The sequence below is a fragment of the Pieris napi genome, chromosome 16 (assembly GCF_905475465.1).
Source record: "Pieris napi chromosome 16, ilPieNapi1.2, whole genome shotgun sequence".
NCBI classification, from domain to species: domain Eukaryota; kingdom Metazoa; phylum Arthropoda; class Insecta; order Lepidoptera; family Pieridae; genus Pieris; species Pieris napi.
In genome coordinates this window covers 4937991-4955827 of record NC_062249.1, presented here as the reverse complement: position 1 = coordinate 4955827, position 17837 = coordinate 4937991, and the positions used below count along the sequence as shown (strand labels likewise).

Below are 17837 nucleotides of genomic sequence, written 5' to 3'. Positions count from 1 at the left end.
CATATAGATTGAGTAACTATCAAATACTGCAGGCAAACGTAAATAAGTAACTTGTATGGTTTACCAATAATTCTGCTTTATACGCTGGCTATGGCAGTAGTTATATTTAGTAGTATTTATAGAACAAATATAAGAAACATTAATATTAAGACAAAGCTAATTGAAACGTGTATAGTATGATATCGTCGTGATATCTAAGAGACATAGTATCTCAGATATCACGATAAGCTAGATAAAGCTCATATTTATTTATTTATTAGTAATCTTACAGCTGACATATATATTATAAAACAAAACACTTAGACTATATTCAAAGCCAAAACAGATTAGATAGATAAACAATATATATGAAACAGAAAACATAAGTACCTACGTAAATCGGCAAAAAGAAAAAAAATTAAAGAAAACTGAAATTTAAAATTAAACTAACGACAATTAATACTTATATTTCAACAAAAAAAAACCTCCTCTTTGGTTAGGTGGAAAATATCAACATCTTCATAATTAGTGTCATAGCTAAACTCCGAACATCTGTTCTCAAGCAATACATATGTTACAAGGAGGACAATCAGATACCTATAAATATGTTACAGAAAGGATATACATGAGTGAAAATAACATGAGCACTTAAGAAGGCGCTATCAGATCCATGCAACTTCCTAACAATCGAGAAGCCCGCAATATCGCAGCAAAACTCACGAGGGGACTCTTCGTATTGAAGTAGTCGCATGGTTCTGTCAAGCATCCGTGAATATATAAATACATAATTATAAAAGAAAATAACAATAACATGGTATTCTATTGATTTTGTATAGTGAAATAACCATCTAAATTCTTCGTCAATTACGTTTTTTGTGAAATAAAACGCGGTTCAGTTCAGTTTTGAAAACAGCTAACTATATTAGATAAATTAAAAGATAACAAAAATCTAGATCATCGTGCGTTACTTTAATTCGTAATTCTAAACAAAATTCGTACGTGAATTGCTTTACAGCAATTCAACACTTATAAGCCTCGAATAAAACAGATATTCCTATGGAATATAAAACAGTAACTTCATTTCTTTGCCAAGCGTACACTGGCCTTATTAGTAGGTGAAATTTGAACTCTGTTGCATGGTTATAAGGCTTAAAATTGATTTATGTGATAAAACGGAAGTGTGGCAATGGTCACGCTTTCTGCCTGCCGACGTACAGACAGAAAAAAGGTAATAATTATTATATACGGACACAAGACTGGACTACTTTCTGATTTCGGTTTTAATATAAACCAGGAAAATTTCATTGACACTGATGGGTGGGTCTTGTTTAATAATTGACAGTTCATTAGTACTTGGCTTGTTTACATAAATTAATTATAATAATGTATTAGAGCGGTAGAATATTATACGTTCTTTACTTTTTTAATTTATAAGGTTACAAATGTTTTAAATAAGTATGGATATAGGACATTGATAATGCTATCCCGTATATACCCAATGGAATGTATGTAGAGATATGACAACAGGAAGACAGAAATAGCTTTGCATTGTTGTATAAATTCAAAACAGAGACGCGCGGGGCAAATAAATTGAAAAACAATACCGACTGTTTCTATTCAGGGCGATCCCGTGGGAATAGAGATGTACTAGGGTCGATAAATGTCTGGAATATAATAACATGTAACCAAGTGTTAAAGCGTATTTAATAAGCATACTCAAAATTCAAATTAAATAAAAATTTGAACATCATCTCAGATAAAATTAATTGTAGTTCACTACCAGACTCGCAATCTTCTGATTTGTGTCATCAACAACGCTTATGCAAAGAACTCAGTTTTGTATCGCGTAGCCCGGACATATAACGACCACAATTGCAGCCTTGACTTGAGTAGGTACGAAATAAAAAAAATAAAAAAAAATAGTAGTTAAATTATGAATTTTACACGAAATAGTAATTACGTTTACGACTATTTAAATATTGAGTACTATAGCAATAAATATGTTCCAAACTTAGGTATGGCTGGAGTTGCCGTTGTAGGTTAAATGTATAATACAAGAATAATGTATAACACAGAGATTATAGGTATAATTTCCAGCACAACAACTGTTTCGGATTTGTAGGTATAAAATGATCACCCTAAACTTCGATGTTACATGCACACTAATGGCCGAACTACGACGCTTATTATTGCCTAAAATTACTAAAGTCAGAATACAGCGAGAGTGGAAACGCGTGTGGTTATTTAAATTTTAACGATTTTGGACTATAACATCGACATACCAGTTGGTCCATCCCTAGTGGGTCAGTTTCAATTTAAATCAGACAATAGCAGTGTCCGATGCTCGTTTCATTCATATCATTGTGAGTTGGGATTTCATTTGGGGTTTATTAAGTTAACATACAATACTTGTATTATGAATTTGTTTGTCAAACCAAAATGCGAAATTGTTTTTGATGAAGCTTCTATGAATTATACATACATCCAGTAGCTTTAGAGTCTTCGATATCTTTTTATAGATAATTTTTTGTGTGAAAAAGTATTGGGAATGCTTAATTTGTTTATGATTCCAAATTCAAATTGTGTTTTTTTTGTTGTTAGATTGGCACAACTGTTTTCGATTTTGGCGCCAAGTTTGAGGTTGTATCTCATATTTAGATACAGAAGTGATTAGTAAGATTATATAAACTAATGTATACAACTTCATAATGGGAAAAAAAGATTTAATAATAATTATGTATTTTACACCAATGGAATTACATGTTCGGGGTACCTAAATATGTACAGAAGGCTCATTGAATCGGATTAAGAAAACATGTGTAAAAGTGTAATACCGTTCAAAAGCAGACGAAATGTGATGAAAGATTTGCCATCGTCATCCAACGTTCATTAGCACCGCAAAAGTGAATAGTGACTGAAAATGCTCATCAAAGGGAGAGAAAGCCGCTGAAGCTATTGTATCTCTAAATACCGAACCATTTAATATTAAAACTTTGTTTATTTTAATGTCGCAAACAAAACAAAAAATGAAATATAATAAAATGTATAAAATACATAATATTGTTAGTATAAAACTTCAAATTCTTTCATTATTAGAATGCTATATTATCCTTAAGTCAAAAAGTGCCTTATCGTGTGAAGTCAGGTCAGGTCATCTAGTATCATATTAAAAATGTCTAGTACCCACGTAACTATTCGTCATAATATACAAAAAATAGTAAATAATTAAAATCGGCCCAATTTTTACTTTAAAATTTTGTAAAATAATCATAACTATTATGTTTTTGCCGGACACAACTACTATGTGGAACCATCTGCCCACTGAAAAAATTCCGAACCCATTCTAAGGGTCCTTCAAGAAAAGAGCGTACCAATTCTTGAAAGGCCGGCAACGCACTAGCGAGCATTTTGGCAATGAGTAACTATGGGCGGTATCACTTAAGATCAGATGAGCCTCCTGCCTGTTTTTCCTATTATGTTTCCACACATATGTTTAAAAGGTTTAAATGAAATTCTTAGGCTCCAAATACAAGGACAAGTATATAAAACACAATGGCAAAGTTATTGCGATAAAGATGTATTAAAAGAACAAGAAAAACGATATTTTGTTATACATAATACAATGCTTAAACAAAGTATTCCAATACCCTCTTAAATTACCTCCCAAACAAAAGAACAATAGTAAATGACATAAGTGACTAACGGATGAACATGCGCACGCGCCATGTGCAGGCCGCGGAACGCAGACGTGATCTATGAATCAGTTCTATTTTAGAATTTTCAATTAGACCATTCCTTTCAGTTCAAGTAAGAATGAGTTTTGACTGCCTAAGAACGTTAATTGTAGGTATTTGAGGCCTAATTCATTAATTATGCGCTAATTATTTAGTGGGTGTATAATTCTTTATATTTAAATATACATATTGCTCGTTTACACATGCTACTACTTTTTTATTTTTTAAATGGCTCTGGCACGGTTTGTGCATTGCTAATAGAGTCAAGTATAAGATTTTTATAATTCGTGCTTTTTGTCCTAGAAATTCGACCATGTCCTCCATGTACGGTTTTAGGCCCTCGCCCGGTACCTCACAACCCTCCCAAAGACCGAGAACAAATTTAAAATAAATTAAAACTTGCCCGCGAACCGGGAATCGAACCCGGTTCCCCTCGCCTGCCACTTAATAGGACCGCTAGGCTATGAGGCCCCCATGCTACTACTTATAAAACACTTGCCTGCTTGCCCTTTTAATGAATCGTCTATTCCGGGCCAATCTGCCCTAAAACTATATATATACTAGCAGACCGGCCAAGCTTTGCTGTGGCTTAGGTATTAGTGATATAACATAGTAGTAACCTATTCAAGGGAAACGGTAGGAGAACACCAGTCATGGGGACTACCATGCTTTTTTTGGTGGTAATGCCATTAAATTGTCGCTTATTTGAAACGTTGGTACTTTCAACACAGCGCCATCTATTAGAATTGTGACTATCAAATAATAAACAAATATTTTGCAATAAAATAATATTTCGTATATAAATTGAGATGTAAGCTATCCTATCTCTTAAGTTCAAAGATCAAACTGCACACATTGTGCAAATTTGATTGAAATCGGTTCGGTAGTTTAGGGAGTCCATAGCGGACAAACAACGTGACACGTAATTTATATATATTAAGATATATATCGATTCCTAGAACATCTGTTTTGAACTTACCTAGAAAGTATCTTAGAGACACATCCATGCGATACTCGGAGTTGCCGACTGATATCGCATGGCCGAACGCCACTGTGTGCCAGCTCAACTATCCGCTGTCGTACAACGTCGGGCAACGGCCGCCCGTTTACAAACACACCGCCTAGTTGATTCACGCCGCCATGACCTGAAAGGAAAGATATGGTTATTTGTGTGTTTATATCCCCGTGTATAATTATTAGTTTCATTGCGTCGTGGAAGTAGTTATCATCTGATGCTTTGCTTAAATAAACTCTAAGTGGGATATACTATAATAGTTCTATTATTAAATAACATTCGACGCTAAGAGCAGTACCTAGAACTAATTCTACTAATTATAAAAGTATTTTCCGCATAATAAGTAAAAATGTATCGCAAAAATGTAGCTAAGCTAAGTCGACGACGGCTGGACGAAATCGAGTATTTTTTTTAAATTTATTCCTTTTGGGAAAACTTAAAAAAAATAGTTTTATTTACTACTTAGGTTTTTATTCCGGAAAAGCGAACAGTCTCTATGGAGTAGATATAGCAAAATTTTCCATATAATGTTCGTATGTAGCTACTAAAAAGATAGGCTAAGCAATTGTTTGCTATATCATATCATATTAAGGGGAAATGAAGTTCGCGGGGGCTGCTAGCTATTATTAAGTACCTACCTAACCAAATTTTCAAAACATTTCTTTGGCGTTAAGTACCTATTATATTCCGTTAATATATATTTTAATTGTAAAAGCCTAACCACATTCCAAAACATTTGATAAACAAGCAAACAATAATGCACTTGTCATCGATTGTGATATCCGTAGCCGGATCACGGCTACCCGGGTATCGACCGGGCGCAAGGCGTGACGGATCGATGGTCACGCCTCGTGAGCGCCCCACCCGGGTAAGACACTCTTACCCGGGCGGGCTTTTAATGTTGGATACAGGTTTATTTTTGGCAAATATATAGAATTATTTTACGTAAGCACCACAAATATTGTAGGGTTACATTGACAGACCACATAAGACCGAAAGCTAGCGTTTTGTTTGCTTAAAAGTCTACTTATAATCGTAATAAATTTTTAAATAAAAATAAATTAATTTTCAATCGAATAATTCTTAATGTATTTAATAAATTTTATAAGTGTTAGAGTAATTAATCTTAGAGTCTAGGTTTCTAACAATTTACAATTAGAGCGATGCTAGGTATGTTTTGTATAAGTGATGGTAATCTAATGGGTCTAAAGAAAAACACTAGACATTGGCATATTATTAAACTCATAAAAACTGAATTTGTTTGTTCTCATTATTACTACTAATCAGTTAAAATAAATCAGTGGCTCTGTAACCCTTTTAGGTCTGGGCCGCAGATTTCTGAATCTGTTTAATGATAATTTGTCAATCTAATAGGCAAGTAGCCTTCTGTGTCACACGCCTTCAACTTTTTGGATCCAAGGCGAGTTTCCTCACGACATTTTCCTTCACCGTTCGAGCGCATGTTATTTGCGCACATGGACTCTATATTGAAGCACAGAAGGGGTTCGAACCTACTATCTCGATAATATGGCGTAGTGACATTTGACATAGTAGACACATTAGCACTAATTTACTGAAAATTCTCTAAATTATCTTATCTATTAAGAAGGCTTTCTTATAATCAGCTTATAATCAGCTTTTGGTGTTTCTTTCCTTATATTACTAGATATAAGCAGCTCTAGCAAAAATATAAATAAAGAAAAGCATAAGTCTTAAACAGAAATAACGCTTGAACATCTCGTTATGCAAATCTATTGAAGATTATAAAAAAGCACCCTTAAGTAATTAAAATGGCGGACAAGATGGCGCCCCGGAAGTGGGAACTAGGCGGGAATCTTAACGTCATCCGCCAGGTGTCACCACTTGCGTACCAAACGTAATTAGCTGAATTTTCTTTTAGGAATTTCTTTTAAAAATCGAACTTAGCTTAGGGGACTCACTTGATTTGTGGTAATAAAGCTTGTCTTTTAATTACTTATGTGTGTATATGGATGGCCATTTCACTTCAGCTTATTCCAATACTAAAGTTATAAAAATATGTCAACTCATTCTAAACTTCATATCAACGTATTTTTTAACTTTATTTGACATAATAATCTAAATCATGGTATATTACATTTAAAAACTACTGTGGTATGTATTAATGTAACAATAAACGTTTTGTTAGAAGCGCGACAAATGTACCTATGTAAAAATCTAAATAGTATTCAATATTCAAAGTATATAGTACCTACCACCATATCCTATTTTACTAATAAGAATGTCTTATTAGTGTGTTGCCACTTAATCCTTCTAAACATAAAATGATAATTATCTGTTCCTAAGATTTTGCTTACTTTTATTTTTTTTGTACATAAGAAGAATCTACACGGGGTAGAATGGTACAGAAGAGCGGAGGACACATCAACATGACGACATTTGGATGTCGAGAGACACGCTGATTAGTGGCAATAATAGTGGCTAATGTAAGAAAACACCCTGGACTAGGTATTGTTCAATATGCACACTCATAAACAAATTAACAATGTACGTAAAGAGATTGCCAGAAAAGCATTGAGCAATCAAAACAATTTGCACTTACATCTATTATCTGTGTATCACAATTTAAAAATAGAACGTTGCTCAATTTAAATGGAGGGGAAGAGGCTTCCTGGCTCGCTTCCGGCGGGCACAAATTTTGATATCTGATTGAATATTCAATACACTGTTTAAAATAGCACTATTTTTCAACAGATTTTTAAATTAAATTAACCAGATAATAACGCTCTAATCAGTGACTAAACTAATCGTTCACTAGCCTAACACTTAAATTATTTTAGCACACTTCGTATAAAAATAGAATACGTATAGCAAGAATTACAAATTATTTATTGACGAGGAAGCAAGTACCAAGAAAAAACGCAACAAAACTGGTATATTCTATGCAAATTCATAGTTTATTTACATAACAATGTTATGCAAAAGGTACCTACGAGTATTGTAGAGTTTAATTTGTTCGCAAAGATGTAATAATAACACTATATTATTTTGGTGAATTAGTTTGTTAAGCTTATAAAGGTAGCATGATAATATCATATTAAAACGTGCTTAGAGAAGATTAATTTATAGCTAGTGTTCTGCTGTTGCAGATGAGGCAAAGAGAGAAAGAGAGCTGGATCATTCTGGCTCATTCTGGACGCCCTCTGCCCTATCTAACGGTTATTGGACATTAAGTCACGTGTTCCGCTAACTGTATAAATAAATCAGTGGTGCTACAACCTCTTTAGGTCTTAGCCTCAGATTTCTGAATCTGTTTCATGATCATTTTTAATTCTAATAGGCAAGTAGGTGATCAGCCTCCAGTGCCTGACACAGACCGTCGACGTTTTGGGTCTAAGAAATGTCGGTTTCCTCACGATGTTTTCCTTCACCGTTCGAGCGAATGTTAATGGCGCACATAGAAAGAAAGTCCATTGGTGCACAGCTGGGGATTGAACCTACGATCTCAGGTATGAGAGACGCACGCTGAAGCCACTAGGCCAACACTGCTCTGCTCCGCTAACTGTATAAAAACATATTTTCTAATACTTTTTGTTGAAATTTTGGCTGTTATGGTATTAAGATTTAACTTCAAAGGATTATAATTCTGATTGTAAGATCCGTTCTATAGTTATTTTTAACCGACTTTAATCCGGAGGTTATCTATATGTACCTATGTAATATTGTTGGAACAAGTTATACAAGTTATACATTACTCCATTACTGTTTGAATTGTCCTATGTACAACTACAAACTATCATTTAATTTTGTCATTTTTAAATAAATAAATTTAAATATTCGAAAAAGTATTTTCCTTCAAATCAAACAAATTATACTAATGAACACCTATACAGTTTTAAATCTGAAAGGCCAGTGTTATGTAAGGGAATGTTAGGGCGTGCGCTCACGCATGACCCTGTCCTTGTTAACAATGCTTTATAATTTATTTCAAATCCTGTTTATGTCGCTTTTTAGGAAACAGATTTATGTAATGATTTAAGTATACACCCATAAAAACCAATGGTGCTACAACCAGGTCTGACATTTCTGTATTTGATACTTGACTTTTTTTTCTTAATCGAGTCTTCAGGCATTGGGTGTCCAGAGTGCTCGCGAGTGCGTTTGATTTTTTTTTAAAGCAGAGCCGCGATTACATCTATCGAAGATTATCTTCTTTTTATCCGTACCAAATTATATACAGATATTATTAGCCTTTAATACATATGTATAACATTAAAATTGATTTTTCACTTATAATACCACAAGAGCTTCAAAATTATCGGGTATTTCCCGATAGGTTCATTTGTTTGCAGGGAACCTTGAGGGAAATGCCAGATAATTTTGAAGCTCGTGTGGTATTCGGGGGATTATTTTTCCGACCCAAATGTCGGCCAATAGAATTGCACCATGAGACGAAATGTACAGTTAACAAATAAGAATTTCATAATTAATAAAACAACTACTTAATACTTTTCTTGAAGCAACGACCAGAGAAAATTTTCAAAAAATTATCAGTATAATACCATGTAGGTTGTACCACGTGACGTCGAATGGTGCAATTCTATTGGTCGATATTTGCGTCGGAAAAATAATCAACAGTATTTTCAATATTCTTAACTTACGAAGTAATAATTATATTAAAAAATTAATAAAAAAAAAAAACAAATTTAAAAAGTATAATATATTATAGTCGCTGTGGCAGTGTTTAACGCTGGCAACATTTAGAAAAATAAACGAAACAATTAAGAATATTGTATGTACTGTATAATTGTGTTGGAAATATATATTTATGTTACGTTTTTCAACATATAACAAACAATTGTCCATCCCGGTATATTGTACCTCAAATTCCTAAACAATAGTGCTATAAACCAAACACGGGTACTTTTTGATGCATGACGAAGGGATCTATGTTATAATTAATTATCTTTTTAAACGGTCAGGTTGAAGGTTAAATGGACACTTAGGGTTAATATTTATGGATTTTGATTTAAATGAAACAAAAAGAATTAATATACATAGTAAAAAAGGATTTTTATTTAAAAAGAACTATGGGAGACCGGGGTTGGTTGACCAAGTTTCAGCTTAAAGTTTTCTATTTCCAATTCTTTAGAGTTTATTAATTTAAAAACAGCTTCAGTTAATCAATAGGCAGAATACGAAATTCCCCTTCACCTCGACGTCCGACGTTCCACAACTGAGCGTTTTTCAAGGCAGTTTTTGCACACCACCACTTTGTGGAACCAGCTGCCCACTGAAGTATTTCCGAACCATTCGACTTAGGGTCCTTCTAGAAAAGAGCGTACCAATTCATAAAAGGCCGGCAACGCACTCGCAAGCCCTCTGGCATTGAGAGTGTCCATGGGTAGCGGTATCACTTAACATCAGATGAGCCTCCTGCCCGTTTGCCTCGTTATATATAAAAAAAAAGATTAACTATTGAGCTTTGGAAAGAAGTGGAAAAAAGCGCGATATTCATTATGATGTACAGCACAGGCCAGTTCTTGTGTAGGTAATAGGAAAAACTGGTCAACCTTCCCCATGCTTGGGGTTGGTTGACTATTCACCTGGGGTAAGTTGACCTATGAAGTTGTAAGAGCAAAATCTACGACGAAATAGGATAAAACACAAAAATGTATTAGGTACTATTGCTTTTATTAACCAATAGGCATATCCGCACTTCCATTTAAACACAATAAAATTCCTATTATAAGAGTAAACAATTGAAGTATCTAAAAATTCCCTACACTAGGATTCCTTGTGGCGTGGGCTCATTCCATTTGACATATTAATGATTTTACTGACGTAATAATTTCTACATAACACTTACAATTTTATAATTAAACTACTGTTGCACAACAAGAATACTTATTACTATAGGACAGGTTGAGATGTTGCTTAAGATTGTGAATGAATAAAGTTTTAAATCGTTAGTGAAAATTCTGTTTTGTTAGTGGTTAAAGCTGGGCCTCTGATGGAGAAAAAGCAGGCGAAAAAAGTGCGTTTTTTGGGTAGCTTATTAGGATTGCGTTATGTGTGATGTGGTGTGGTCGGTGTTTGTTTCAAAAGTCAGATTGCTATTATGTACCTATAATTGTCTAACCGTTAAAAAGTTTGATTCATTGTTTGGTTATTCTTTATAAAAGTTCCAGACGTATCTAAGTATATTATTATTGTATTTTTTTTGTAATAGGAGGCAAACGGGCAGGAGGCTCTCCTGATGTTAAATGATGTCGCCATGGACACTATCATTGCCAGAAGGCTCACAAGTGCGTTGCCGGCCTTAAATATGGAAAGGTTATCGGTTTATTATAACCGCTCCAAGGAGACACATAAAAGAGAAATAAGTTATACAGATTATAATAATGGGTCCGTTTATTTCTAGTTTTACTAAGTGTAATTAATGGCACTTAATCTAAAATAAAACGAACATAAACACTAATAAAAGAGACACAATTTATCTAATAATATATACTTGGGAACAGGCTCAAACAAAGCTTTCAAAACCACTCCATTTTAGCTTTTAAATTAAAAACATTATTCTTTACCGAGTTCGTTAACATTAAAAATAATTACAAGCTAACATAAAGTTCACAACAAAAATGCCGCGATTTAATAAAAACAAGATGGCGCACAATGGCGTCGGGGCCACATCCGGTCAATAATGTTTCCCTTTTGTATTATTAAACCAGTTTTTAGCGACAGTTTTATTGTAGTTGAATTTTTCTTTAATTATATATGACTATAGTTTTTATCTTACGTCAGTGTAATGTTTTTTCCTTTTGCGTTAATTCGCCTCCATATGGAGTTCAAATTTTGAATTCCTTTTTTTCAATATGATCACCTACTAGTCTGTAACCTACACCTAAGTATAATGTAGGTAGTTACCTAATTAATTTAATATGGTATATAAATCACAATAAAAATGATTTATATAGAAGATTTAAATAACGCCGATAGCATCAATAGATATCTACTAATTAACAAATACCTCTGACGATAAATTATGTTGATAGCGATTAACGAATACTTTACATAACCATGCTAATAACAACGCAACGGACTGGTCATTTCAAAACACTCATACCTGCCAGACAACCTTTCTAAATCTTATTACGTTTCAAAGATCTGTGATATATGCGCCCGCGCACGCCCTCGCCAATTAAAACGCGACGACCTATGTGTGCGTGACCTCGTACGTGCACTGTTCTTGTATGCGTCCATTCTGTGTGCGTTGTATAATTTGTCTCCGGTTACCGGTTACCGTAATTTATATCGTATTAATGTTTAAATAGGGTCGGTTTTCTCATACATGTGTTATATATGTGGCTTATGTTTTTATGAGGAAGTGATTCTATTGTTAGGATGAAATTATTGCTTTTTTGTTCGGTGCCTTTGGATGACGTCATGTTATATTACAAGTGTTGTGGAGTAATTTATATTTTTTTATTTAGTCAAGGGCGAGGTTTTGCTTTTTGTATACCAAAAATCTCATGAGACGAATCTCTCTAAACAAACTACAAGACATTGAAATAGAAGACTTCCTGGCTTTAGGAGCAATTTAAAAAAGAAAATATATCTACGAATACACATAAGGTTATCTTTTATTTATTTATTAACGTTCCAAGTATACAGAAACATAGTACCTACAACTAGCGATCTCAAGCGATCTCTAACGGACAATCACACAAAGAATTAGTGCACCTATAATATGACGAGGCGAGCATTGAACCTATTATAAAAAAAATCAGTGGCGCTATAACCCCTTTAGGGCTTAGCATCAGATTTCTGAATCTGTTTCATGATCAATTTTTTAAATCTAATAGGCAAGTAGGTGATCAGCTTCCAGTACCTGACACACGCCGTCGACTTTTTGGATATAAGACATGTCGGTTTCCTCACGATGTTTTCCTTCACCGTTCGAGCAAATGTTAAATGCGCACATAGAAAGAACTAACATGCACTGCAACAACTGCTGCAACTGCATTTAACACTCGCTCGTACGGTGAAGGAAAACGTGAGGAAACCGGCATACCTTGAACCCAAAACACGGTGTGTGCCTCAGAAGGTTGATCACTTGCCTATTAGAAATAATCACGGAAAATATACAGAAATCTGAAGCCCAGACCTAAGAGGTTGGAGCGCCTTTGGTGTTATAAGACGAGAGAAAATTGGCACAAACTAGAAACTAGTCCGTACTTATGTTATAAGAGAAATAATGAGCTGGTAGGAGCTTTTTTTTTCTTATTTATAGCACAGAGGGTAAACTTATTATATCACAGAGGGCAAACCTCACCGCCCATGGACACTCTAAATGCCAGAGGCTCGCTATCACAGAACACAAAAACTTACAGATATGAGATAACGCATTATAACAGTGGTTTGATTGCTATCAAAGTAATGTGCATATTCGTCTCATTATATCAAATAGGAATCAAATAATAAAAGATACTTTTGGGTTTATTAAGTTATAAATAAATGAGAATAATAAACTGTAGTGACACATCAAAACGTACACGTTGATAGGTATGCTTTTTTGTTTGTCAAAAAATGAACGAACACGAAAGAATATTCCAGCAAAGAAATATGTTCTTAACACAAACTTCACGATCTTGATAATTTCTACAGATTTTCTTCATATTTATATGTATTTTTATACGCCCCACGTACAGCCGTGGTTTAGTAGCTAATTCCGGCTTTCTTAGTTTGATGAGCGTACCTACCGCAAGATGTTTTAATTGTACTGTATTTCTATATAGGTACCTACTTGCAACGTTGTGTTAATAAATAAAATAAATATATAAAAATAAGTCAAAAATAACAAAGCTTTTAACCGACATATCTAAGAGATTATTGTTTAAATAGAAAAGCACAGCTTCTAGTTTCTAGTGAAAACTGCAAAGCTTGAAATACAATGAAACCTAGAATAGACACAAGTCTTGCACATACTAAATCAAATTAACTATCTTATTAGATAAAGTTATGGTTCATTAATTTTAATTAACATTTTAATATAGCTGTGTACATTTAACAATATTATCTATTGTTATTATTATGCCATGCATCATGTACAATAAAATTAATCTTATGCCTTTTTTCTGAACGATAAATATATGCAAGATTATAATAATGGCCTATAAAGTCCGCAAGACGCTATTTAATTCATAAATGTATAGCGCAAAACGAGCGTCAGAGGGACACAACCTCAAAATCACCCGAGCTACGACATCCCTCAATTTGCAAATCCATACAAGCCAATGTCCTCCAACGCATGCTCAAATTCAAACGCGTTTACGCACACAAAGACAAACACTCCGCCCACAACACAGCGGCCAATCAGAGCGAAGCCTTCTCCCTCCCGCGAGAAAGCAACGATCTCATTGGCCATTCGTAATCTTGAATTTGGAAGGAATTTTTGGCCGTTTTAAATCACAACGCAGATGTGCGGTGCTATAGAGTTATCTCTATGGTTTTTATGTTTGTCGTTATGATAATCTCGTTATGGAGATGGCTGTTTTTGCGTTTATAGTCTGTGGAAGATTGGGATGCTTTTTTGTCTATATTTATATGAATATGCTGATGGCGTTTTATTTACATTAAGTCTTTTTGAGTTATACATACATATCTACACATTTTTATACGGATTTTTATGTTTATATGTTTTTTAGTTGATTTATAAAATATATTATGAACTTTTACGCTTCCACGTTTTCTGATTGATGTTTCAGTCTTTGTCACCAAGTTTATAACTAAGTTTAACTCAACAATATGTAATTACGTTATTTCTCCACAAATTAAAATATGGGGGTGTTAAGAACCACTTAGGTCTCTTATCATAAACACAGTTTGACAGAAAGGGACAAAAGAGTACTTATTTGAAATAAACTAATTAAACAGATTTAGATTTTATTAATAAAGGCAACTCCCTTAGGCAGTTATTAAGCCAAGACTAAGAGTACTAAGTATGGCACCCGTAGGTATGCCAAAGCCAGTACGTTTTCCATACAGGAGTCATACTAAGCGCAAAAACTACATAGAATCTGGGCATTCTTAGTATATATCGATATAGTAAGTTATTACGTAAGTATCTATCATATGTACCTATGTACAATGCGCAGAGGCGATGAGAACTTGGAGAAACTGATTGTGGTTGGGTACAGAAGGAAACATCAACTGGCCGTTCACCAACCAGACCAGATGGACCAAAATGAAAGACTCATCGTCCTCAAAACTGTAATAAGAGAATAGCTGGACAGAAACCGGTGGAAACAGTCTGCTCCAGGTATTTCCTTGTGCTACCGACTGAAGAGAGAGAGATGTATGTAATATAACTCACATGTATAATATTCCATCATATTTTGGTTGTAGCGGTACGCGGCCGATAAGTCCACCCCGCCGCCGGCCCTTAGCCCAAAGAGGGCGGCAAAAGTGGCCTTACTTTGGCCCTCCAGCTTGATGGTCAAGATTACACACACACACAAACACTACACATGGTAACACTTTAAAGTTGTAGTCTTATCTGCACATTTTAATTGCACCTTAAAAAATTTAAATATGAGAATAGCTTTTTGAAGTTTAAGACGTGTCTAACAAAACGTAATTATGATATTTTAATTGAAAGGTAAATATTTAAATATTGAATTATATATATTGTTAAAAAACAATTCGTTTAGTTTAATTTCACCGGTTTTTTGGGCGATTTTCCGCTACTTAAGCATTGCTTTTCCGGTTCGATTACGGCAGGTGGTTCATCAATACCTTTTCTCACGAGAAATGTTAATTAAGAATACTTTATTAATTTGATGTCAATAATACTGCAATTCTATAAATTTACGCGGCGATTCTCGAAAAAACAAGATCCGTTCTGTCAAATTTTTGCTACGTTTAAGCTTGAACACTGTATTATAATCTATATTATTTACAATATAGATTTGCAATTAGGTTTGTCAGCGGACCATATGGGCAAAAACAAATATTTCACTGTTTTAAATGCTCATTTGACGGATTACTATATACAGTACGCTGTTGACCAATCAAATTCAAACGAACCGACGCGTTCGATTTTTAAAAGAATTCTTTACAACTACTAAACTTAAACGTAACACACGGATTTAGTTTACAGTTATGACGTTCAATTTCACACATCACATTTTAATGTCCAAATATTGTATTAAAATTTACTTTAGCACGAATAATATTCACTATTGTATTGGAGTCGTAAACTGTCACTGTCACATACAATTTGGCAATTAAAAATACGTCTTAATGGCGTCGTCGACGCTTGGCTACAGATGGATAGATCTTGATTTTGAGGTATATTTTACGGTTCGTACACTCAGAATCGATGGATTGTAACGAGGATCGGTTTTCTGATATCTAATGTCCGGCTCTGCGTGGGATTGTTTTGTTACGAAATAGATTTTATGTAATCTCAAACAAATATAGATAATCGAAAATTGAACCACATACGCGCCAAATTGTAGTGAAAAATACAGATAATGCAAAGTATTTTCTATGCTTTTTGGATTTGTATTAAGATAAAGCTTAGATATGGATTTCCAAATAAAAAGTATTATTGTCGCGTCACATAGTGAATACCTAAAATTATTGAATTCATCAACTTAAAAATATAATATGTCACGGATTTTACTCTAGTATTTTAGCAGCGTAAACACAATTAGACAAACTTAAATAAATAGTTAAAACTGATTTGGTTTTTATGAATAAAGTTAGTAACAACGCGGTCACTTCTTCTTCTTTTGCTAGGATTTATTTAAATAAATAAACTATACATTTAAAGCATTATTGTTTTCATTCTGACGTAATGACACTTATAGATTGTGTAGTCAAGAATATGTTATTAAAATTTTAAATTAAATGTCTTTCGAATTTACTCTTTTTTTCGAAATTTAAGAAATTGTTTCAGGTTTCAGATGCGTTTTGGCAATCCTAGTCAACGAGAGAATAACTATTGATATATTTTTTGTTTAAATGTTTTAACTGAGCGTTTATTTTTTTATATTTAACACAGATTATAAATAAATATTAAATTTTTTGAATCTTTGTTATTTTACCACAGATTATATATTTAAACCATGAATAATTAATACTTGTACTAGTTGATACGATAGGTATTATTCACACAGCTCCAATGACAGGTTGATTTAGACAGGTAATTATATTACATGCAGTATTATTTTACACTGTATACCTACTTCATTGTAGGTACCTTCATCATGTTTATTATTTGGAAATGCTTAAGAACGCGGTTTATTAAATTTTTTAATATTTAGGAAGTACTTATTTATTAAACTGAAACTGTATAATTAAATTGAAGTAGGTACCATAGATATCGAAACATTTACAAGCACTGCTCACAGAACACAAAACGCGGGAAAGTCATTTTGCACCAAGCTCTATTCTATGCTTTCTTCCCGTATAATTCGTATTTCGAATTCGGTTCAAATTTCGCGGGATATTTCGCAGTCGACCGCGCGCCGCGATGACACGACACCCTCTACGGCACGTGGCGGATGGGACGCGATCGGATACTACCCCTAGCATAAGAGAATGAGATTTTATCATAGAGTTTTACAAATATGTATTTTCAAATCGAAAAACACATAAATTTGTCTTATCTGTATTTATCGTAATTGTTTTGAAGACCTATTTCTATAGGTAAATTCTATATTTAAAATTCAAATTTATCATTTATATTTTAAATATAGAATTCCAAGAATAAATAATGTAAAAATAAAAATTGTCTGGAAACTTTCACATGACTAAATATATTTCGTGTTTGTAGGTTTTCAAATTTATAGAACGACGATGCAAAATTAAAATTATTTATAGTTTATTTTTGTACAAGCCCTTGTTAGACAAATCATGAAGTAAATCGTTATTATTGAGTGTAACAACAAACTCTAACACAGTTTTAAAAATAGATAAAATTTTGATCCATTTTTTCAATAAGACCTACTTAATGTATACTACCTACTACCCTACCCTACTTATTATAATGTATTAGTAATCATATAATGTAATTATTAGTATATATACAGTGGTATCTAATGGGTTCTATGTTGACTAAT

General features: G+C 33.5%; 1 protein-coding gene across 5 annotated transcripts in view; it reads right to left on the bottom strand.

Moving 5' to 3' along the window:
- LOC125057065 (paired box protein Pax-5) overlaps nt 1–17837 on the bottom strand; it is a 78224-nt gene that overhangs the window by 24991 nt on the left and 35396 nt on the right. For 4 of the 5 annotated variants that reach the window (XM_047660516.1, XM_047660517.1, XM_047660518.1 and 1 more), the window contains exon 4: nt 4693–4858. In XM_047660516.1, coding sequence (XP_047516472.1) covers nt 4693–4858 — 166 coding nt within the window. Of the gene's footprint in view, nt 1–4692; nt 4859–15082; nt 15245–17837 lie in introns of those variants that run through there. The other variant, XM_047660520.1, reaches the window with a different exon arrangement.